The sequence below is a fragment of the Myiozetetes cayanensis genome, unplaced genomic scaffold, assembly GCF_022539395.1.
Source record: "Myiozetetes cayanensis isolate MyiCay16 unplaced genomic scaffold, myiCay2020 scf9, whole genome shotgun sequence".
Classification (NCBI taxonomy): domain Eukaryota; kingdom Metazoa; phylum Chordata; class Aves; order Passeriformes; family Tyrannidae; genus Myiozetetes; species Myiozetetes cayanensis.
The window spans coordinates 15,280,622-15,303,901 of record NW_026088185.1 but is presented as its reverse complement, the minus strand read 5'-3'; the positions used below and the strand labels follow the sequence as shown (position 1 = coordinate 15,303,901).

Here is a 23,280-nt window from a genome sequence, read left to right as displayed (position 1 = left end):
GAAGAATTATTTTTATTACTGCTTACCATAGTCTACAAGAATAGAATTTTCTTGGATGAGTGACTGATCATTCACTTACCCACTGGAGAGACTGCCAAAGTAAATTTGCTTGGCTCACTAGCTCGGCTTAGACCTGCAGCGTTTTCAGCATATACTTGGAACTGGTAATCCAGGCCCTCAAGGAGTCCAGTAATCCTGTATTCTCTGCTAGATATTAATGCAACATTAACCTTCTGCCACAAAATACTGTTTCTTTCCTTCTTTTCAACGTGGTACCCAGTAATCTCTGAACCACCATCATAAGCAGGAGCATCCCAAGATATTGTCATTCCATCAGCGGTTACATTGTATACGACAGGCTTGCCTGGGGCACCTGGTGGTCTAAACTGATGCTTTGCCACAACATCTGCTGAGACAAGAGGTGGGCTCACTCCGTATCTATTTTCTGCACGCACTCTAAACTGATATTCAGTGTCTTTAACAAGGTTTGGCACTTTGAAGGTTGTTCTTGCAGCACTTGAACACACCAGCTTCCAGTTCATTTGTGAGGTTTCTCTCTTCTCAATACTGTATCCAGTAATTTCTCCTCCCCCATCATCCTCAGGAGCTTCCCATGACAAAACTACACTATCTGCTTTGATTTCATCTAGTCTTAAAGGTGCTTTTGGCTTAGATGGAGGACCAAGAGTGATAACAGTAATTGTGAATGATTTTCTGCAGACTACATTATCAAGAATTAAAGTATATTTGCCACCATGCTCCTTTTTCACGTTCTTGATGCTTAAGCTTATCTTGTTTTCAGTTTTCTTGAAACGAAGTTGTTCTGTTTCTTTAAGAGGGAGGTTGTCCTTGAGCCAGCTCATTGATGGCTTAGGTTTACCTTTATAGGGCAATTCAATGTGCAGGTTATGTCCAATTCTTACTGAAATCTGTCCTCCAGGAATATCAGAAAGGTCAGCCTCAGGTGTTATTATAAGTTCCTTCACTGTAATGGGTCCAACAGTAACAGAGTCACTCATGCCTTTTTCATTTTTAGCAAAGACTCTGAATTCCATGACAGAAAGCTCTTTAAGTTTTTCAACTACAAATTCACAGCTCTTGCTTGTACCTGCATATGCCCATTCTTTCTCTTCCTGAAGTTTCTTCTCAATAACATAGTCTGATATAATGCTACCACCATCATAGTCAGGTTTGCTCCACTGCAATGTAACAGAACTCTTTGTAGAGTCTTTCATTGCTAGGTCTTTTACAGGTCCAGGTACATCTGCAGCTTTCACTGGTTCAGATGTCTCACAAGGTTCACCCAGTCCGATTTCATTTTCAGCAAGAACACGGAAGAAGAATGCAGTCTTCTCTGACAGGTTAGTTAGCTTAAAGGTGGTATTAGAACATTTTGTTGTAACAGTTGACCAGGCCCTCTTTGTAGCATCTCTTTTTTCAACAACATAATTTGTTATTTCAGAACCACCATTAATAAGAGGTGGCTCCCATACCAGTGTAACTGTTCCACGAGAAACATGCTTAAGCTGCAGCTTCTGGCAAGCAGAAGGTGTGTCAAGTACTTTTACATTCACAAATGATGATTTTGCTTCTCCAACTCCATTTTCAATTGTAAGGACGTATTTTCCTGTATCGTTTCGGGTAACTTGAGGAATAACAAGTAGTGTAGATGATTCTGTGTTCTGAATTATATATCTTTCATCAGTTCCAAGATTCTTGTCACCCTTTCTCCATGTGACTGTTGGAGGAGGTCTTCCTTTAAATGGAATCATTATTTCCACATCTTCACCTGCTTTAGCAACAATAGACGTCCGGAGAGCAACATCCAGATCAATCTCTGGTGCCACTGTGGAAATAAATAAAAATCAATAATACTTACTTGGAATATAAAATAAGAAATGGTTTTCAAAAAAATAACCCAACCAAAACCCCCACAGAAAAATGATGAATCACTAAAAAGTACAGTACCAAGAATATCTTTAGCTTGAACGGGTTCCATCATTTCAATAGGTTCTCCTTGTCCAGCACAATTCACAGCAGAGACGCGGAAATAATAATTAACACTTGGCTGAAGGTGTGATACAACATACTCAGTTGTTCTCACTTCTCCCTTAGAACTGACTACAGTCCATTCTTGCTCTTCACCTTCCCTTTTCTCCACCACATAGTTGGTAACTGGACTTCCTCCATCATAAGTAGGTTTAATCCAGCCAAGGGTGACAGATGTCTTAGTTGTATCCACAACCTTCAGCTTTGTTGGTGAGCCTGGTTTATCTGTAAACGATAATTTAGGGGGAAAAGACACCAATCAGAATCTGTATTCATAATTAATCACAAAGAGGAAGAAAATATGACCTTTGTTACATTGGTGCAATCCCACACTAATTGCTCATTGTTCATTGATTTCTAACCAACTGGAAATACTGCATGTTGTATCTTACCAATAGGATCTGCAGCTTTGTAGAAGTCAGAAGCTTCAGAGAATGGACCTTGTCCAGCTGCATTGACGGCACAAACTCGGAAATGATATTCACTGTTTTCAGTCAGACCTGTTACTTTTTGTCTGGTGTCCCGAATACTTTCTTTAGTAACCTTGAACCAACTCAGACTCTTCTTGTCACGCTTCTCAAGAAAATATCCTGATATTTCACTGCCTCCATCAGCTGTGGGCCTATTCCAGACAACGGTCATAGAATTCTTGGTTATCTTTGTGACTTCTGGGACACTAGGTGGTCCAGGTGTAACTGATTAAAAAATGATATGTCAGTAGATCAGTACTAGTTACCAGTAATACACAAGACAATTCAGTAGAGTAAGTTATTTTATATGTTTCTTACCAAATGAATTTTTGGCAATAACAGGTTCAGATTCGAGTGGATCACCAATTCCAAACTTGTTCACACCACGGACACGGAACAAATACTCATTTCCTTTGATGAGTTTTGTTGTAGTTATGATACATCCCTCCAGTTTTTCAGAAATTAAAGACCAAACAACCCGACTTGTCTCCCGCTTTTCAACAACATAGTGTGTTACAGGTGCACCACCGTCATCTGCTGGTGGGTCCCACATTATTGTAATCTTTTCAGCAGTGACTGTCTTAAACTGTATAGGTCCAGTTGGAGGTCCTGGCTTGTCTGTGAAAGGCAGGAGAAAGAAGATGTTAAGTATTTATTACTGAGGTATTGTTTAATAGTAAAATACAGTGACATCTCAAGACCAAGTATCATACCAAGTATCTGTACTCTAATGTGGGCTGATGCTGAACCCATAGCATTCTTTAGTTTTAATTCATAGGTGCCACTGTTGAGTCGACTTGCGTCCTTGATGAGTATAGAAGCAAATTCTGTTGTGTTTTCAAAAGACACTAGTGCACTGGTTTGTACCTCGTTGCCATTTTTGAACCACTCAATAGTGGGTATAGGCTTGCCTGAGATGCCTAGTTTTAGCTTAACTGAAGATCCTGCTTTGTATTTCACCACTTCTGTATATTCTGGAGGCACATCTATTTCAGGTGCACCTTAAGAAAAAAATAAGAGTAAGTTAAAAACATGCTTATTTTAGCCCTGTATTTAATAAAACACCATAATAATAGTACTTTATTTAAGATAATATTTACAGGTATTTGATAAATACAGATCAAATATAGCATATATAAAATTATAAACCTAGACCAAGCTAGAACCAAGACAAGACAATCACATGTATAAATATAATCACTTTGGCCATGGGGCATGGGCAGACTTCTGTTGCTCAGAGAATAGATACCGTAAGACTTAAAAAGTGCAGATACAGCCAAAGATGTTCATTACAATCATGCCCAAATGCTCACAGTCATTCAAGCTTCTTGAATCAATCATTGTAAACTAGTCTGCCATATTTAAAAGACTATGTATCTGCAAAACGGTACTGCCTTTAAGCTTTCTGGTACCGCAAAATGATACCATTATATCATTGCAAAACACTTACCGTATGTATCAACACATGTGATAGGACCCACAACATCGGAGGGATTACTGATGGAACCAACGGCATTCTTAGCAAAGACACGGAATTCATACCGGGAATTCTGTGTCAGACCAGATACTGTGAACTGAGTCTCGATAACATTGGTGAAGCTTGCTTTTGTCCATCTGCCATCTGGAAGATCACGTTTCTCTACGATGTATCCAGTGATCTTGCTACCACCATCAAATGCTGGCTTCTGCCAGGAGAGAGTGATAGCGGTCTTGGAAATATCTGAAGCACGGACATTTCTTGGTGGTTCTGCAGTAGGAAACATAAGAATATTGCCAATGAATAACAGCTGGTTTGAATATTGGCTTACTGTACAGAACAGACTATCATAGGGGAAACAAAATGGTTGGGCTTCTTTATTTTCCACAGAATACATACCGCAAGCATCAATTGCAAGGACTGGATCAGAAGCACGACTTGCTTTTCCAATGCCAGCTGCATTTTCTGCATAAACTCTAAATTCATAGATAAGGCCAGCGCTGATGGTGGTGACTTTGAAATGAGTGGTACGAATAAGGGTCTTGTTAGCCTTCTGCCATAGTATGCTATTCCTGTCTTTCATTTCCAAGTGGTATCCAATGATAGCATTGCCACCATTAGTGACGGGTTCATGCCATCCAACAGTAATACTCTCTCGGGTGACATTAGTGACCCATGGTGTAGAAGGAGGGCCAGGGGTAGCTGATGATATCAAAAAAAGTGGTTAATTGTTAACAAAATTACATTTTCAACATCAGAGCATTAAAACATCAACTTGTACTGCAAGAAGCATGTTACTCACTGTAAGGAAGCTTGACAACCACACACTGTGAGTCTATGTGGTCGCTGATGCCAAAGCGGTTCTCAGCTTTGATGCGGAATTGGTATTCTTCTCCTGTCGTGAGCCTCATAACTTTGATAACAGTTCTAGCCACAGTTGCAGACACTTCAGACCAAGCTGCAGTACTTGTCTCTCTTTTCAGTACAATATAGTTGGTAACTTGACTTCCACCATCATAAGCTGGTGGTTGCCATCTGAGTGTTACACTCTCTTCAGTGACATCGCTCAGGACAACAGGACCAACAGGAGGACCAGGTCTATCCAGCACAACAATATTAACAAATGATTTTGTGGTGCCACTTGAATTGGCAGCAGTAATGTCATATCTGCCAGCATCAGCAGCCACACTTTCTTTAAGATTAATGACAAGACTTTCTGCAGTGGTTTCTGTGTGGAATCTCATGGTAGGTTTCAGTGGAACACCATCTCTAGATAATGTCACCTTTGGCATTGGTTTTCCAGAAATGGGAATTTCAACTTTCAGGTTTGATCCTGATCTAACATATACAGTGTTGTGAGGGAAGCCTTTCATGTCAATCTCAGGAGATTCTGAAAAACAAAACAGTTTCAAACCATTAAAAAAATGTTCTTTCTTTTAAAATATGAATGCAATTGAATGTGTATCAACTTTTGTCTCATGTCAGGAAGCATACCTAATTGTTCTTTAACTGTAACAGGGAGCAGAAGTTCCTTAGGATCACTTAAACCAGCTTGGTTTTCTGCATACACCCTGAAGAAATAGTCAGTGTTCTCCTTAAGACCATGGACAACATGATGAGTTGTCTTTACAACTGCACACTTAACCCATTTTTGCTGTCCTTTCTCCAGAGCTTCAATGAGGTAGCTCACAATTCTGCTTCCACCATCATGTTCTGGTTTTAGCCATGACAGAGAAACACTGTCCTTTGTGACATTTGTAACTCCCAGTTTTTCTGGTGGGCTGGGTTTTTCTGAGGAAAAAAGTGCAACAGATTAAACAATATAGAAAGTATTTACTTTTTATATTAGTAATTACACAGGAATGCCATCTGGATCAAATTTATATATTTTACAAATTTGTGTGTTAAAAATACTTTAAGTAGAATGCAAGAATTTAAAATTTAAGCTATTATTTAGCCCTTTTTTATTTGTTAAACCACAGACAAACGTACAAAAAAAATTACCCATTTTACTGTTAGTGGATTTAAAAGGTTTTTACATTATTCTGAAATAAAAAGTTTAAAACATATTAAGTATTAACAAATATCTTTTCATAGTAAGACATACCTGTTATTTTTGTTCCCTCCTTGGTCTCAGAAGGCACTCCAACACCATACTCATTTTCTCCAGAGACCCGGAAGTAGTAAATGCCGCCTTCTTGCAAACCAGTCACTTTGTAGGACAGGCGATGACAATTGTTTGTCACAGTGACCCATGCTTTTTTGCTAGCTTCTCGCTTTTCAATAACATAGTTCTTTACAGGTGCTCCGCCATCATTTTCAGGAACATCCCAGGATAACACAGCAGATTCTTTAGTTATGTCTTTTGTTGCAATATTAGATGGTGGGCCAGGAGTATCAAGAACTTTGACAATTAAAGTCAATGTAGCAGTGTTCAGGATATTTTGCAGTGTTAACGTGTATTTTCCAGAATCATTCCTTGTTGCTTTTTCAATAGTGAGAGATGTACAATTATCTGAAGTGTCAATGCTTGCTCGTACACGGAGATCAGTGTCTGCTTTGTTCCATGTTACATTTGGGACTGGTTTGCCTCTGAAAGGAACAGTCATTGTGAATGATCCACCAGCCTTTACAATTAAAGTCTTCCGCATTTCACTGTCAATATCAAAAGCAGGTTCTTCCTCTCTTTCTTTTGCCAGCTGAGGCTCTGAGACATCACTTGGTTCACTGACACCCATTTTGTTAATGGATTTCACTCTAAAAACATACTCAGAGCCTGATACTAATCCACTTATAGTATATTCTGTGCCTCTTAAATTCTGAATAGCTGTAGTCCAGTCAGTTTCATCAGTTTTCTTGTATTCAACGGTGTATCCTGTTACTGGGGCACCTCCATCAAACAGTGGCTTTGTCCAACCAATTGTGATATTTGACCTTGTAGAATCCATAATCTTAGGTTTAGATGGGGGTGATGGCAAGAAGATTGGATCTTCTGCTTTAATCAGTGGTGTAGCTTCACTTGGGAGACTGAGGCCAGCAGCATTTTCTGCATAAACCCGGAATTCATATTCACATCCTTCACGGAGACCAGATGATTTCACTCTTAAATCATAAACTGGCTTTTTGTTTACACGAATCCATCTTAGGCTGGTTTTCTCACGTCTTTCAATTACATAGCCAGAGATCTCACTGCCTCCATCAGACTCAGGTCTTGCCCAGCACAGAGTTATCGAATCTTTGCTCACACTAGTAATCTCTAGAGATGTAGGTGGACTTGGAACTGTAAATGGGTCTAGGGCTTTGACAGCAACACTTTCTAGAGGCTCACCAACACCGTATTTGTTTACTCCCATCACTCTGAAAATATACTCATTACCCTTCAGTAATTTTGTCACTTTACAGGATGTTGTTCTAAGCTCTCCTTCACAAAGTGTCCATGCAATTCTGCTGGTCTCACGTTTTTCCACAATATAATAATCAATATCTGCACCACCATTTTCTTGAGGGGGTCCCCATGATAAATGGCACTTTTCAGCAGTAAGGCCTTTTATTTCTAATGGGCCTGCAGGTGGGCCAGGTCTATCAAGTACTTTGCAATTAATTGCCAAAGATTTTGTTCCTGCAACATTTTGTAATGTTAGTACATACTGTCCTGAATCACTTCGGATACAGTCCTTAATGGTTATTGCAGTCGTAAAATCTGTTGAGACTATTTCAACTCTAGCTTTTCCTTCAAGATCCTTGCCATCCTTTGTCCATGAAACCACTGGTATTGGCCGACCTGCAATATCAGCATTGACTTTAAACACTTCTCCAGCTTTCACAACTACAACATCCCTGAATTTGGCATCCATCATAATTCTTGGAGCCTCTACATCATCTTTTACTGTCACAGGTCCAGTTGATTCAGATGGCTGACTGAAGAGTCCAGCAGCATTCTTTGCAATCACACGGAATTCATATCGCTGGTCTTCTGTAAGTCCACCTACATCAAAGTACGTTTCTTGCACATTAGTAAAATTACATTTTAGCCAGCGACCATCTGGTATTTCTCTGCGTTCAATAATATATCCTGTTACTTTAGCTCCACCATCGTATTCTGGTTTAGTCCACTTCAGTGAGACAGATGTTCTTGTAATATTAGTAACTTCTGGTTGACCGGGAGGATCACATGGATCTCTTGCAGCAACTGGTTCACATGATTTACTGCATTTGCCTATTCCAGCAATGTTTTCTGCATACACACGATATTCATACATCAGTCCTTCATCAAGACCTGTAACTTTCATTTGTGTATCAGTTATAAGGCTCTTGTTGACTTTTGTCCAAAGAATGCTGCTTCTTTCCTTACGCTCCAAGTGATATCCTAGTACTACGCTACCTCCATCATTAACTGGTACCTGCCAAGTTACAATCATGAAAGCTTTAGTTGCATGTACCACATGAGGAGTACCAGGTGGACCTGGAGGCTTAAATGGATACTCTGCTACCACAGAAGGAGAATTAGTGTAAGTGCTTTTCCCGTAGCGGTTTTCTGCACAAACACGGAACTGATATTCAGATCCAGTGACGAGTCGAGATACTTTAATTGATGTTCTTGCAACTGCTGCAGATACCACCTCCCATGTTGTTGTGGTAGTGTCTCTCTTCTCCACAATGTAATTGCTAATATGGCACCCACCATCATATTCTGGAGGTTTCCAAGACAGTGTTACACTATCAGCACTAACTTCATCAATATGAACATCAGTTGGTGGCCCTGGTCTGTCAAGAACAACTACAGTTAAAGAAGCTGTTGTTGATCCAGCAGTATTTGAAAGATGTAATTCATAATGTCCCAAATCTTCATTTGAAGCTTCCTTGATGGACAGCGAAGTTGAAGTCTTTGATGTCTGAACATTTACCCTGGTGGTCTGTTTTAAGGGATTCCCATCCTTCTTCCAGCTAACAGTTGGAAGAGGTCGCCCTCTGAATGGAACATCGATCTTAAGATCATCTCCAGCTTTCACAGAGAATGTGTTGAAAAGGAGCTCAACAGATGGTTGGATTTCAATATCTTTTGCAATGACCGGGACACCAAGTTCTCTTGGATCACTTTTTCCTTTTTCATTAACAGCAATCACTCTGAAACTGTACTCTTCTCCCATAGTTAAGCCTGTTATTGTTGCTTCTAATGTTTTCACCTGTGTGCATGCACTCCATTTTACACTTCCTTTAGTTTGCATTTCTACTACATAACGAGTAATTTTACTGCCACCATCGCTCTCTGGTTTCTCCCATTTAATGGAAACAGAGTTGCGAGTCACATCAACAAGAATGACCTTTGCAGGTGGAGAAGGTGGTTCAGACACCTTAATTGGGTCAGCTGTTTCTGCTGGTAAGCCAACCCCATATTCATTTACAGCCAGAACACGGAAGTAGTAACTACATCCTTCTTGTAGTTGAGTAATCTTGTAGGAATTCTTAGTGCAGTTGTTTGTAACTGTGGCATATGCCTTTCTTGTGGATTCTCGCTTTTCAACTACATAGTTGGTAATTTTAGCTCCACCATCAATAAGTGGTGGTTCCCAGGCTAAAGTTACAAAATCTTTTTTCACTTCTCTGATTGTCAGGTTTATAGGTGCACTAGGTGTATCAAGCACTCTGACATTAACAAAAGCTGATTTTTTGCCACTGTTGTTCTCTAATGTAAGATTGTATCTACCACTATCAAATCTATTGACATTGTCAATGACCAGCATTGTATAGGAACTGGTAACTTCAATCTGAGCTCGCTCACTAATTGTTCCTTCTGCTTTCTCCCATTTAACTTCAGGTTCTGGTCTTCCTTTGATGGTGACAAACAAGCGTAATGTACCACTAGCACGTACAGTGACTACTTTTCTGAGATCTGCATCAAGTTCAATTTCAGGAGGTTCAACCTTGTCCTCTGCTAAGACTGCACCAGGTATAGTAGCAGGTTCTCCTACTCCTTCTGAGTTGATGGCACAGATGCGGAAGTTATACTCCTGGTTCTCTTTTAGTTTGGTCACGGTGAACTGTTTTGCTTGTAGACCTGTTGGTGGGGTGCAGGTAGTCCATTCATCAGCAGCAGCTTCTTTTACTTCTACTACATATCCCTTAACAGGAGCACCACCATCATAAATAGGCTTACTCCAGGCAAGGGAAACTGATGACCTGGAAGTATCTGTAACCTTTGGATTGGTGGGTGGACCTGGTGGATATAATACATCACAAGCACGATAGAAAATGGATGGCTCACTGGGTTCCCCTACCCCCGCAGCATTTTCAGCAGAAACTCTAAATTCATAGAAATGTCCATCAGTAAGACCTGTTACTCTGAATCGCAAGTCTGTCAGCCTTTTCTTATTGCATTTGGTCCACCGGATACCATCTTTGTCTCGTTTTTCAAGTATGTAACCTTCAATCTCAGCTCCTCCATTGTCTTCTGGGCGACCCCATGTCACCACCATAGAATCTTTTGTGATTGCTGAAACTTCAGGTGTTGAAGGAGGACCAGGGGGTTTGTATGGATTACGAGCCACAATTGGTTCAGATTCCAAGGGCTCTCCAATTCCATATTTGTTCACTGCCATTACACGGAAAATGTACTCATTGCCAGGAAGAAGTTTCGTTACTTTGAGGTTAAGAGCCTGCACATCTGTTGCTACTTGTGTCCATGAAAGTCTGCTTGTCTCTCTCTTCTCAACGATATAATGTGAAATACTAGAACCACCATCATGTAATGGTGGAGCCCATGACAAGTAGCATTTTTCTGCAGTGACACCTGTAACCTTCAAAGGTCCTTCTGGAGGTCCTGGTCTATCAAGCACTTTTACAGTGATTGGTATAGATTTGGTGCCACCAACATTTTTGAGGTTGAGAGTATAGTGACCTCCATCTACTCTTATACAGTCTTTGACAGTGAGAGTTGTTTTCTGAATGGTAGATTTAATTTCCATTCTTGCAGTTGCTTCTTCAAGGTCTTTACCATCTTTTGACCATGAAATATCAGGAATAGGTTTGCCATGGATATCAGCTTCAAGAACAAAGGTTTCTCCAGCACGAACAACAATGACATCTCTGTATTTAGGATCCAGTGAAGCCCCTGGTGCTTCAATTTCATCTCTGGCAGTAATAGGCCCTGTACTTTCAGATGGTTCACTCAAGCAACCTGCTGCATTTCTTGCAATTACTCTAAACTCATATTGTTGGTTTTCAACGAGACCACTTACTGTAAATTCTGTTTCCAACACATTTGTAAAGCTGGCTTTCATCCAGCGACCATCTGGTAGTTCTTTCTTTTCTACAATATAACCAGTTATTTTGCTTCCGCCATCATATTCTGGTTTTTTCCACTGCAGTGTAATATTACTTCTTGTAACAACAATGGCCTCTGGGCGGCCAGGTGGGTCACAAGGATCTCGGGCAACATACAGTTCTGATACTTTGCTGACTTTGCCAATGCCAACAATGTTTTCAGCAGAAACTCTGAACTCATATTCAAGACCTTCTTCAAGGCCGTCTGTTTTATATTTGGTGTCAGTAATGAGTGACTTGTTCTGTTTTGTCCAAAGAATGCTGTTCTTATCTTTACGCTCAAGATGGTAGCCAAGAACTTTGCTTCCTCCATCATTAACTGGTTCATGCCACTGTACAATCATATGGTCTTTGGAAGTTGCTGTTACAAATGGGGTTCCAGGTGGTCCAGGCACCTTGTAGGGGTATTGCACAACAATTGGTTTAGAAGCCAAAGGAGAGCTCTTTCCATATCTATTTTCAGCAGTAATCCTGAACTGGTATTCAGTACCTGTTTTAAGCTTTGTTGCTTTGATAGTTGTTCTTGCAACAGTTGCTGACACAATGCTCCACGTGGTAGTGCTTGTGTCACGCTTTTCTACTATATAGTTGCTTATCTGACAGCCACCAGTATAATCAGGTGGATCCCATGATAAAACAACAAAGTCTGCACTAACTTCATCAAATCGGACAGGTCCTCGTGGTGGGCCAGGCTTTTCCAGTACAATTATGGTCAGGTGCTCTGTTGCTGTACCTGCTGCATTTGTTGCTGTTACTGTATATTTACCAAAGTCTTCCTTGTTGCTTTCTTTAATATGTAAGATCGTTGATGTTGTTGTATCCTGAATATTTAATCTGGTTGTCTGTTTCAGTGGCTGCTCATCTTTTGTCCAAGTAATAGTAGGTTTGGGTCTACCTATAAATGGTACTTCTACTTTTAGATCTTCTCCAGCTTGCACGCTGTATGTATTAAACATCAGTTTGAAACTTGGCTCAATTGTCAAGTCTTTAGCTATCACAGGGATTCCAAGTGCTCTAGGATCACTTTTCCCTTTTTCATTGTAGGCAATCACACGGAATTGATATTCCTGTCCTGGACTCAAACCAGACACCACTGCATTGCACGTTTTGGACTCACTAACAACACTCCATTTTTCTGTTCCTTTAGGCAGCATTTCAACAATGTATCCCAAAATTCTGCTACCTCCATCATGTTCAGGTTTTTCCCATGTAAGTGATGCACTTCTCTGAGTCACATCAGTGAGTAATACTTTCCCAGGAGGCAGAGGTGGCTCTGAGGCTTTGACAGCATCCCTGGTTTCAACTGGAACACCAATTCCAAATTCATTTTCAGCCATAACTCTGAAGTAATAAATTGCTCCTTCTGTAAGATTTTCAACTTTAAAACTTGTCTTGCCACACTTAGCACTTACATTTGCAAAAGCCTTCCTGGTTGACTCACGCTTGTCTATTACATAGTTCTTTACCTTTGCACCACCATCAATAATGGGCGGTTCCCAAGATAATACAGCAGAGTCCTTCTTTATATCCTTTACCACTAAATTTTGTGGTGGTCCTGGTGTGTCCAAGACTTTAACTGTAACAAATGCAGATTTAGAACCACTGCTGTTCTCCAACTTAAGAATATATTTTCCAGCATCATTTCTATCACAGTTGTCAATTGAAAGTTGTGTGAAGTTTATGCCTTTTTCAATCTGAACTTTTTCTGTGAATTCACCTTCTTCTCGGGACCATGTGATGTCTGGTGTTGGTCGTCCCCTGAATGGTATGTGAATCCTAGCAGACCCACCAGCTCTAACCACTATCCCCTTCCTTAGCTCTGAATCAATATCAAGTTCTGGAGCTTCAAGTTTGTCTTCTGGTTTAACAGTGCCAGGAACTGATGCAGCCTCTCCTACACCAATCTTGTTGAGAGCACACACTCGTAATTTGTATTCTTGATGTTCAGTAAGCTTTTTGATTTCAAATCGAGTAGCACGTATACCTGTTTGTGGTGTAGCAAGAGACCATTCATCTTCATCTGCCTTACAGATTTCTACAAGGTATCCCTGGATTTCACAACCACCATCATAAATAGGTTTACTCCAACCAAGTGTAATTGAACTTTTGGTGGTATCCACAACATGGGTATTTGTAGGAGGGCCAGGTTTGAACATAGGGTCACAAGCTTTAAAGTAAGGAGAAACTTGGCTGGGTTCACCTACTCCAGCAGCATTTTCAGCAGAAACTCTAAATTCATATTCATGATCCTCTGATAATCCTGTAACTCTTAATCGCAAATCTGTAATTCGGCGTTTATTGCATTTTATCCACCTGATGCCTGCTCGGTCTCTCTTTTCTACAATGTAACCAACGATTTCACTACCACCATCACTATCTGGCCGGGTCCAGCAGACAGTCATAGAATCCTTTGTGATGTTGGTAATTTCCAAGGCCTTTGGTGGTCCAGGAACCACAAATGGATTTTTCATCATCACTGGCACAGATTCTAATGGCTCACCAACTCCATATTTGTTAACTGCCATAATACGGAAGACATACTCATTTCCTTCCAAGAGTTTTGTTACTTTCAGCATTGTAGGTAAAACCTCCGAAGCAACCACAGTCCATGCCAAGCGACTAGTTTCTCTCTTCTCTACAATATAATGAGAAATATCACTGCCACCATCATGAAGAGGAGGAGCCCATGCCAATGAACATTTTTCAGCTGTGACTCCTGTCACTTGGACTGGGCCCTCCGGAGGTCCAGGCCTGTCCAGGACTTTTACGTTTACTGTTACTGTCTTTGTTCCAGCAACATTAGAGGCTTCTAAAATGTACTGTCCACCATCAACTCTAATAGCATCTTTTACAACTATTAATGCACTGAAATCTGTGTTCTTTATCTCACATCTAGAAGTTTCCTCAAGCTCTTTATCTCCTTTGTACCACTTAATGGTTGGTAGTGGCTTTCCGTGAACATCAGCCTCAAGTCTGAATGTTTCACCAGCATTTACAACAATTGTGTCTTTGTACTTCGGATCCATTGAAATTCGTGGAAGTTCAACTTCATCCCTTGCTGTTATTGGACCTGTACTGTCAGAAGGTTTGCTTATTGTACCTGCAGCATTCTTTGCAATTACTCTAAATTCATATCTTTGGTCTTCAGTAAGCCCTGTTACAGTGAACTGAGTTTCAATGATATTTGTGAAGCTGGCTTTCATCCAGCGACCATCTGGTAAGTCGCGTTTCTCTACAATATAACCAGTAATCTTACTTCCACCATCATATTCTGGTTTGGCCCATTGTAGAGTAATGGAGCTTCTTTTTATTATTATAGCTTCTGGGCGACCTGGAGGATCACATGGATCCCGAGCTACGTAGCACTCAGAAACTTTACTTGTTCTGCCTACACCAACAATATTTTCTGCAGAAACTCGAAACTCATATTCAATTCCTTCTTCGAGGTTATTTGTCTTAAAACTTGTGTCCTGAATAATAGTCTTGTTCACTTTAGTCCATAAAATGCTGTTTTTCTCCTTTCTCTCAAGATGGTAGCCCAACACTCTACTGCCACCATCATTTACTGGTTCATGCCACTGTACAACCATGGAGTCTTTTGTAACTGTGGTCACAAATGGTGTGCCAGGAGGTCCTGGTTCCTTGTAGGGGTACTGTGCTACAACTGGTGCAGATTCCAATGCAAAACTCTGCCCATACCTGTTCTCGGCAAATATTCTGAACTGGTATTCTGAACCAGTTTTCAGTTTAGTCACCTTCAGTGTAGTTCTTGCAACAGTAGCTGAAACTGTTTCCCATACAGTGGTTGTTGTATCTCTCTTGTGAACAATATAGTTGGTGATTTGGCAGCCTCCTGTGTATGCTGGGGGATTCCATGATAGAGTAATACTTTCTGCACTTATTTCATCAAACTTCACAGGCCCTACCGGAGGGTCAGGTTTGTCTAGAGTTATAATGTCAATAGAGGCAGACTTTTGCCCAACAACATTAGCCACAGTGATTTCGTAAGTGCCACTGTCCTCTTTGCTAGTTTCCTTAAGATTCAGTATAGTGAGATCAGTCGAATCACTTACATTGACTCTTGTTGTCTGCCTTAATGGCTGGCCATCTTTTACCCATGTAACAGTTGGTTTAGGTCGACCTGCAATTGGTATTTCTACTTTCAGATCTTGTCCCACTTGAACACTGTAACTGTGAAAAGCAGGTCTTACATCAGGTTCAATCACTAGGTCTTTGGCAACTATTGGAACTGCAAGTGCTCTAGGATCACTCTTACCCTTTTCATTTACAGCCATTACTCTGAAAAGATATTCTTCCCCTTGAGTTAGGTTAGTAATAACTGCTTCAAGTGTTTTTACACGAGCACACTCTGACCACTTCTCACTACCCTTTGCTTGCATTTCAACAATGTATTGTATGATTTTGCTACCACCATCATGTTCAGGTTTTGCCCAGCTTAGTGAGACACTGTTTCTTGTGACATCATCCACTGTTATTTTCCCAGGAGGCTGTGGAACTTCAGCAACTTTAATTGGGTCACTGGTTTCTGCAGGGAGGCCAATTCCATATTCATTCTCAGCAGAAATTCTAAAGAAGTAATAGCAGCCCTCCTGAAGTTGATCTACTTTCCATGAAGTCTTGTGGCAGTTTGTTACAACAGCTGCATATGCCTTTCTTGTTGCTTCACGCTTTTCAATAATGAAATTCTTTATTTTTGCTCCACCGTCCAAGAGAGGAGGCTCCCATGAAAGTGAAACAGAGTCTTTAGTGATCTCTCTGATCTTTAAATTAATGGGTGCACTTGGGGTATCCAGTACTCTTACGCTGACAAAGGCAGACTTTGTTCCACTGCTGTTTTCCAAGGTCAGAGTATACTTTCCAGTATCAAATCTGTTAACGTTGTCTAGAACAAGGGAAGTAAAGCTGCTAGTGGTATCAATAATAGCTGCTTCTCTGATGTCACCGTCTATTTTACCCCATTTTACTTCAGGTGTTGGACGACCTCTGATGGGAACAAACAGTCTTAAGGAACCTCCTGCCCTCACATTTACAATCTTCCTTAATTCCATGTCAAGGTCAAGGTCTGGTGCCTCCATCTTTTCTTCTACAATAACAGAACCAGGAACATCTGCATGCTCTCCAACTCCTACTTTATTAACTGCACATATGCGGAATTTGTATTCATGTTTTTCCACTAATTTTTCTACTTCCATGTGGGTATTCTTAATTCCAGTTGGAGGGGTACAAATTGCCCATTCACCATCGCTTACATCACATTTTTCCACAATGTATCCCTGAATTTCAGAGCCACCATCATAGATAGGTTTACCCCATGAAAGGAAAACTGAAGATCTTGTAACATCCACAACTTTAGGATTATTGGGTGGACCTGGCTTGTAAATAGGATCACATGCTTTGTAGTAAGTGGAAGGTGGGCTTGGTTCACTAAGACCAGCAGCATTTTCAGCTGAAACTCTGTACTCATAATCATGATTTTCTATAAGACCAGTCACTCTGTATCGTAGTTCACTGATCAGGCGTTTGTTACATCTTGTCCAGCGAACACCTTCTTTATCTCGTTTTTCAAGAACATAACCTAGGATTTCACTGCCACCATCGGAGGCTGGCCTTTCCCATACAACTATCATAGAATCCTTGGTAACGGCTGTGACTTCTGGTGCCTTTGGTGGAAGTGGCACTGAAAATGGGTTCTTTGCGACTACTGGTTCAGATTCAAGAGGTTCACCAACACCGTATTTATTTACTGCCATGATGCGGAAAACATACTCATTTCCTTCCAGAAGTTTGGTAACTTTGCAATTTAGGGTTTGCACATTTGAGTCAACGACGGTCCACACCAAGCGACTGGTTTCCCTTTTTTCTACAACATAGTGTGAAATATCACTACCACCGTCTTGCAGTGGTGGTTTCCATGATAGTGTGCATTTTTCAGCAGTAACACCAGTAATCTCAACAGGTCCTTCTGGTGGTCCAGGTCTATCAAGAACTTTGACGTTAACAGGAACCTTCTTTTCACCTGCAACATTCTTTGCCAGTAGGACATACTGACCACTGTCAACTCTAGTGGCTTCCTTCACACTAAGGCTTGTTGCAAAATCGGTACTTTTTATTTCCATGCGAGCAGTGCTTGTCAGCTCATGATCGCCTTTTAACCACTGAATGGAAGGTATTGGTTTACCATGAACATCAGCATCAAGCTTGAATGACTCACCAGCGTTCACTACAATAGTGTCTTTGTATTTTGGATCCATACTTATATGGGGTGGTTCTACTTCATCTCTTGCTGTAATTGCCCCTGAGCTCTCAGATGGTTCACTGAAAACACCTGCAGCATTTCGTGCTATAACACGGAACTCATATCTCTGATTTTCGACTAAACCAGTTACTTCAAACTGAGTATCAATTACATTTGTAAAGCTTGCTTTCATCCAACGGCCATCAGGTAATTCCTTCTTTTCAACAACGTAGCCTGTGATCTTACTTCCACCATCATATATAGGTTTCTTCCACTGAAGTGTTACTGAGCTTCTTGTGACAATTATAGGTTCTGGACGACCTGGAGGGTCACATGGATCACGTGCAGTATAGCATTCAGATCCTCTACTTGCCTTTCCAATTCCCACTATGTTTTCTGCATAGACTCTAAACTCATATTCAAGACCTTCCTCAAGACCAGTTGTCTTAAATTTGGTATCTGGAATAGGTGTTTTATTCAGTTTAGCCCACAGAATGCTGTTTCTTTCTTTGCGCTCCAAATGATACCCAATGATCCTGCTACCGCCATCATTGACAGGTTCATTCCATTGTACCACCATGCTGTCTTTTGAGGTATTTGTTACAAAAGGTGTTCCAGGTGGACCGGGAACTTTAAATGGGTACTGGGCTATGATTGACTCTGAAGTGAGATATGTACTCTTCCCGTATCTGTTTTCAGCTGCGATTCTGAACTGATATTCACAGCCAGTCTTTAAACGACATGCCTTTATAGTTGTTCTTGCAACAGTAGCTGACACAATGTGCCAAGTTGTGGTAGAAGTGTCTCTTCTCTCTACAATGTAATTATTGATAGAGCTACCACCATCATATTTGGGTGGTTCCCAGGAAATGGTAATACTATCTGCTGTTACTTCATCTACTTTTACTGGTCCAGTTGGAGGTCCTGGTTTGTCAAGGACAACAATATTTAGGGTCTCAGTTGCTTCACCAGCAGAGTTTGTAAGTTTAACTAAATATGCCCCCACATCTTCTCTGCATGCTTCTTTTATTGTTAACACTGTGTTGTTTTCTGAACTTTCTGCATTTACTCTTGTAGTCTGCTTCAATGCCACATCGTCTTTATGCCAAAGCACTGCTGGTTTGGGTCGACCAACAAAAGGAACATCAACCTTTAAGTCCTCTCCTGCTAGAACACTGAAAGTGGTAAATAGTAGTTTGAAAGCTGGTGGAATGACAAGGTCTTTTGCAACAACTGGTATACCCAGCTGGCGAGGATCACTGATACCTTTCTCGTTCTGAGCTGAAACACGGAAGGTGTATTCTTCACCTTGGATCAGTCCTGTGATGGTGGCTTCAGTAACTTTTACTGTAGCACAGGTTGACCACTTTTCACTGCCTTTGCTTTGCATTTCTACAATGTAGCCCAGAATTCTGCTTCCACCATCATGTTCAGGTTTTTCCCAAGATAAGGATACGCTATTTCTTGTCACATCCAACAGAGTTATTTTCCCTGGTGGAAGTGGTCTTTCTGATACTTTTACGGATTCTGAAGTTTCAACTGGAAGGCCTATTCCATATTCATTTTCAGCTAGGACTCTGAAGTAGTAGTTGCAGCCTTCTTGCAGTGAATCAACTTTCCAGCTGGTCTTGTGGCAATTGGCATTAACAGTTGAATAAGCTTTTCTTGTTGATTCACGTTTTTCAACAATGTAATTTTTTATTTTAGAGCCACCGTCTATGAGAGGAGGTTCCCATGTGAGTGTAACTGAAGATTTTGTAACTTCTTTTATTTTCAAATCTTGAGGTGCCCCTGGAGTATCAAGAACTCTGACATTCACAAATGCTGACTTACTACCTGAGCTGTTTTCAACTGTCAGTATGTATTTGCCACTATCAAATCTATTTACATTTTCAATGATAAGTAAAGTATAAGAGCTTGTTGATTCAATGCTAGCTCTATCCAAAGATTCCCCATGTTCTCTTGTCCATTTTACTTCAGGTGCTGGTCTTCCTTTAATTGGGACAAAGAGCCTTAGAGTACAGCAGGCTCTAATAGTGACAACTTTACGTAGTTCTGCATCAAGTTCAATCTCTGGAGGTAGCATTCTTTCTTCAGCTTTTGGAGTCCCAGGAACAAGAGCAGGTTCTCCAAGACCTTCAGAGTTCATAGCATATATCCTTATTTTATACTCTTGATTTTCTTTCAGATCAGTGATGGTAAAAGAAGTGGCCTTTAGACCTATTGGTGGAGTTACAATCTTCCACTCATCTTCTTCAGGTAGTGCAATCTCAACCATGTAACCTGTGATCTCTGAACCACCATCATATATTGGTTTGTTCCATGCTATTGTAATTGAGGACTTGCTGCTATCCAAAACACGAGGATTACCTGGGGGTCCAGGCTTAAATACAGTATCACAAGCTTTATAGAACGGACTGGTTGGACTTGGCTCACTGACTCCAGCAGCATTTTCAGCCATGACTCTGTATTCATATTCATGGCCTTCAGTCAGTCCAGACACTTTATAACGTAAGTCAGTAACAACCCTTTTGTTACATTTCACCCACCGTAGACCAGCCCTGTCTCGGCGTTCCACAATATAGTTAGTTATTGGGCTCCCACCATCAGAATCAGGATGGCCCCAACAGACAACCATGGAATCTTTTGTAATTGCTGTAACTTCAGGTGTTTTAGGTGGATCAGGTGGCACATATGGATTTACTGCAAGAACAGGTTCTGATTCCAGAGGCTCACCAACTCCATACTTGTTAACAGCCATAACTCGGAACACGTACTCATTGCCCTTCAGCAGCTTAGTAACCTTCAGTTTAGTCACTGGAACTTCTGTGGCTACAGCTGTCCATGCCAATCTACTGGTTTCTCGTTTTTCAACCACATAATGGTCAATCTTTGCTCCTCCATCATCCAGTGGGGGTAGCCATGACACCACACACTTTTCTGCAGTGACTTCAGACACAGCCAAAGGCCCTTCTGGGGGACCAGGTCTATCAAGAACTTTAACATTGAAGATATGCTTGGCAAAGCCACCAGGATTTGTTGCAGTAAGTGTATAAGCACCACCGTCTCTTCTTGAGGAATCTTTATTGATAAGTACAGTAGAGAAATCTGCTATTTTTATTTCTAATTTTGCTGTGTCTTCAAGTTCTTTTTCTCCCTTTGTCCATGTCATAGTTGGTGGAGGGCGACCTGAAACATCAGCCTCAAGTCTGAAAAGTTCACCTGCTTTCAGCACTAAGGTGTCTTTGTATTTAGCATCCACTTTTATCCTTGGGGCTTCAATGTCATCTCTACAAGTGATTGCATCTGATGGCTCAGAGGGCTGACTAACAGCTCCACCGGCATTCCTAGCAATCACACGGAATTCATAGGCAGCGTCTTCTGTCAAACCACTTACAGTGAATTCAGTCTCCAGTATGTTGCTGAAATTAGCCTTCAGCCAACGGCCATTAGGAAGGTCTCTTTTTTCAACAGTGTAGCCAGTTATCTTAAAACCTCCATTATACTCTGGTTTAGTCCACTTCAGTGTAACTGCATGTCTTGTAATGTTCAGAGGTACTGGCTTACCAGGAGGATCTATTGGGTCCAGGGCAAACACAGGCTCAGATGGCTTGCTTGGCTTACTCTTCCCAGCCAGATTTTCTGCTATAACACGGAATTCATATGCAATGCCATCGGTAAGTCCAGATGATTTAAAGATATTGCCTGATACCAGCATTTTGCTTACAGTCTGCCAAAGAATGCTGTTTCTCTCTTTTCTTTCAACATGATATCCCAGTATAGGGCTTCCACCATCAGTAACTGGCTCATTCCAGCTAATGGTCATGGTTTCTTTGGTGACTGCTATCACCTGAGGAGTGCCAGGAGGCCCAGGTACCTTAAATGGGTAGTTGGCAACTACAGACCCTGAAGTAATGGCTGGACCAATTCCATATCTGTTTTGAGCTCTAACACGGAACTGATACTCAACTCCAGTAGTAAGACGAATAGCTTTAAATGTAGTACGTATCACTGTAGTTGCCAATTCAGTCCATGTGGTACTGTCAGTTTGACGCATTTCTACAACATAGTTACTTATTGGTACACCACCATCATTCAAAGGAGGCTCCCATGAGAATGTTAGGGAATCAGATGAAATTTCATCAAATTTGATTGGTCCAGTAGGAGGCCCAGGTATGTCATGAACCTGAACTGTGATTACTTCACTAACTTCTCCAACAATATTTTTAGCTGACAGAGGGTATTGGCCACTATCACTTCGAATACATTCATTGATGGTTAGTATGGTTGCAGTTGCAGTATTTTCATAATTTACCCTTTGTGTTTGCTTAAGTATCTGGTCTTCTTTCTTCCAAGTCACAGTAGGCCTTGGACGACCAAGTACAGGAATTTCAATCTTGATATTGTCACCAGCTTTGGCAATGACTGTTTTCTGATAGATAGCACGGAGGTCAAACTCTGGGAGCATAGTTTGCTCCTTGATAATAACTGGCCTGCTTTCTCTTGGGGCGCTTCTTCCAGCACTGTTAACTGCCATAACCTGGAAAGTATACTCTTCATTTTCAGTTAAATTCTTTACTACACAGTCCAGCGTTTTTACAGTGGTGACGTGTGCCCACTGGTTGGTTCCTTTTCTCTGTGCTTCAATTACATACCCAGTGATCTTGCTGCCACCGTCATGTTCTGGTTTTGGCCAAGCTAAGCTAACTGAGTTCCGTGTTACATCCATAATATTAAGGCTCTCAGGTGGGGATGGTGCCTCAGAAGCTCTTACTGGTTCTGCAGTTTCAGCTGGTTCACCAATACCATACTCATTTTCAGCCAGTACTCTGAAATAGTATTCACTACCCTCAGCCAAATTAGGAACCCTGAAGGAACACTTCTGGCAGTTGGTTGTGACTGTTGAATATGCCTTCCGAGTTGATTCACGTTTCTCAACAATATAGTTTGTTATACGGGAACCTCCATCTACCAGAGGCATATCCCATTGGAGGGTGATGCTGTCCTTGGTTATTTCTCTAGGCTTAAGGTTTATTGGTGGACCTGGTGTATCCAAAACTTTTACATTTACAAAGCCAGTCTTCTTGCCAGCAGCATTTTCAAGAGTCATTACGTATTTCCCTGCATCATATCTGGTGCACTCTGTGACAATCAACAGTGTAAAGGAGTCGGTATTTTCAATACTGGCACGTCCTTTGAGTGAAACATCATCTTTTGTCCATGTAACTTCTGGAGTTGGACGCCCTTTAATTGGTACAAAAATCCGAATAGTTAATCCAGCTCGAACAACAAGTGTTCTTCTTAGCTCAGCATCTAATTCAAAGTCAGGAATCTCTTCTCGGTCTTTGATTTCCACACTTGGAATTATTACTGGTTCACCAACACCTGCAGCATTCATGGCAGAGATTCTGAAATTGTATTTGGCTCCTGTCTGCAGATGAGCTACAACAAACTGAGTGATTCTTAGAGCAGTCCCTATATTGTCTTTTACCCATTCTTCTTCTCCTTCCTTTTGATGCTCTACTATATAGCCAGTGATGTCAAGACCACCATCATAGTGAGGCTTGCCCCAGGCTAAAGATGCACTTGTCTTTGTAGTATCAGTCACTCTTGGATTTGAAGGTGGACCTGGTGGGTCTGAAAAGCAAGGAAAAGATAAAACATTACATCACAGAGGAGACCATTCTTATGCCCTCTGAATGTGCTCC

The 23,280-nt window shown here is 41.0% G+C and overlaps 1 protein-coding gene across 1 annotated transcript in view; it reads right to left on the bottom strand.

Annotated features, from left to right (window-relative positions):
• The window catches only part of TTN (titin), a 240,366-nt gene that overhangs the window by 22,494 nt on the left and 194,592 nt on the right, over nucleotides 1-23,280 (bottom strand). The window contains exons 273-282 of the mRNA XM_050339889.1: nucleotides 6,104-23,209; nucleotides 5,491-5,787; nucleotides 4,799-5,386; nucleotides 4,396-4,698; nucleotides 3,970-4,266; nucleotides 3,233-3,520; nucleotides 2,838-3,137; nucleotides 2,442-2,744; nucleotides 1,969-2,274; nucleotides 80-1,846 (exon numbers count right to left, since the gene is read on the bottom strand). Of these exons, the coding sequence (XP_050195846.1) occupies nucleotides 80-1,846; nucleotides 1,969-2,274; nucleotides 2,442-2,744; nucleotides 2,838-3,137; nucleotides 3,233-3,520; nucleotides 3,970-4,266; nucleotides 4,396-4,698; nucleotides 4,799-5,386; nucleotides 5,491-5,787; nucleotides 6,104-23,209 (21,555 nt within the window). The remainder of the gene's footprint in view (nucleotides 1-79; nucleotides 1,847-1,968; nucleotides 2,275-2,441; nucleotides 2,745-2,837; nucleotides 3,138-3,232; nucleotides 3,521-3,969; nucleotides 4,267-4,395; nucleotides 4,699-4,798; nucleotides 5,387-5,490; nucleotides 5,788-6,103; nucleotides 23,210-23,280) is intronic.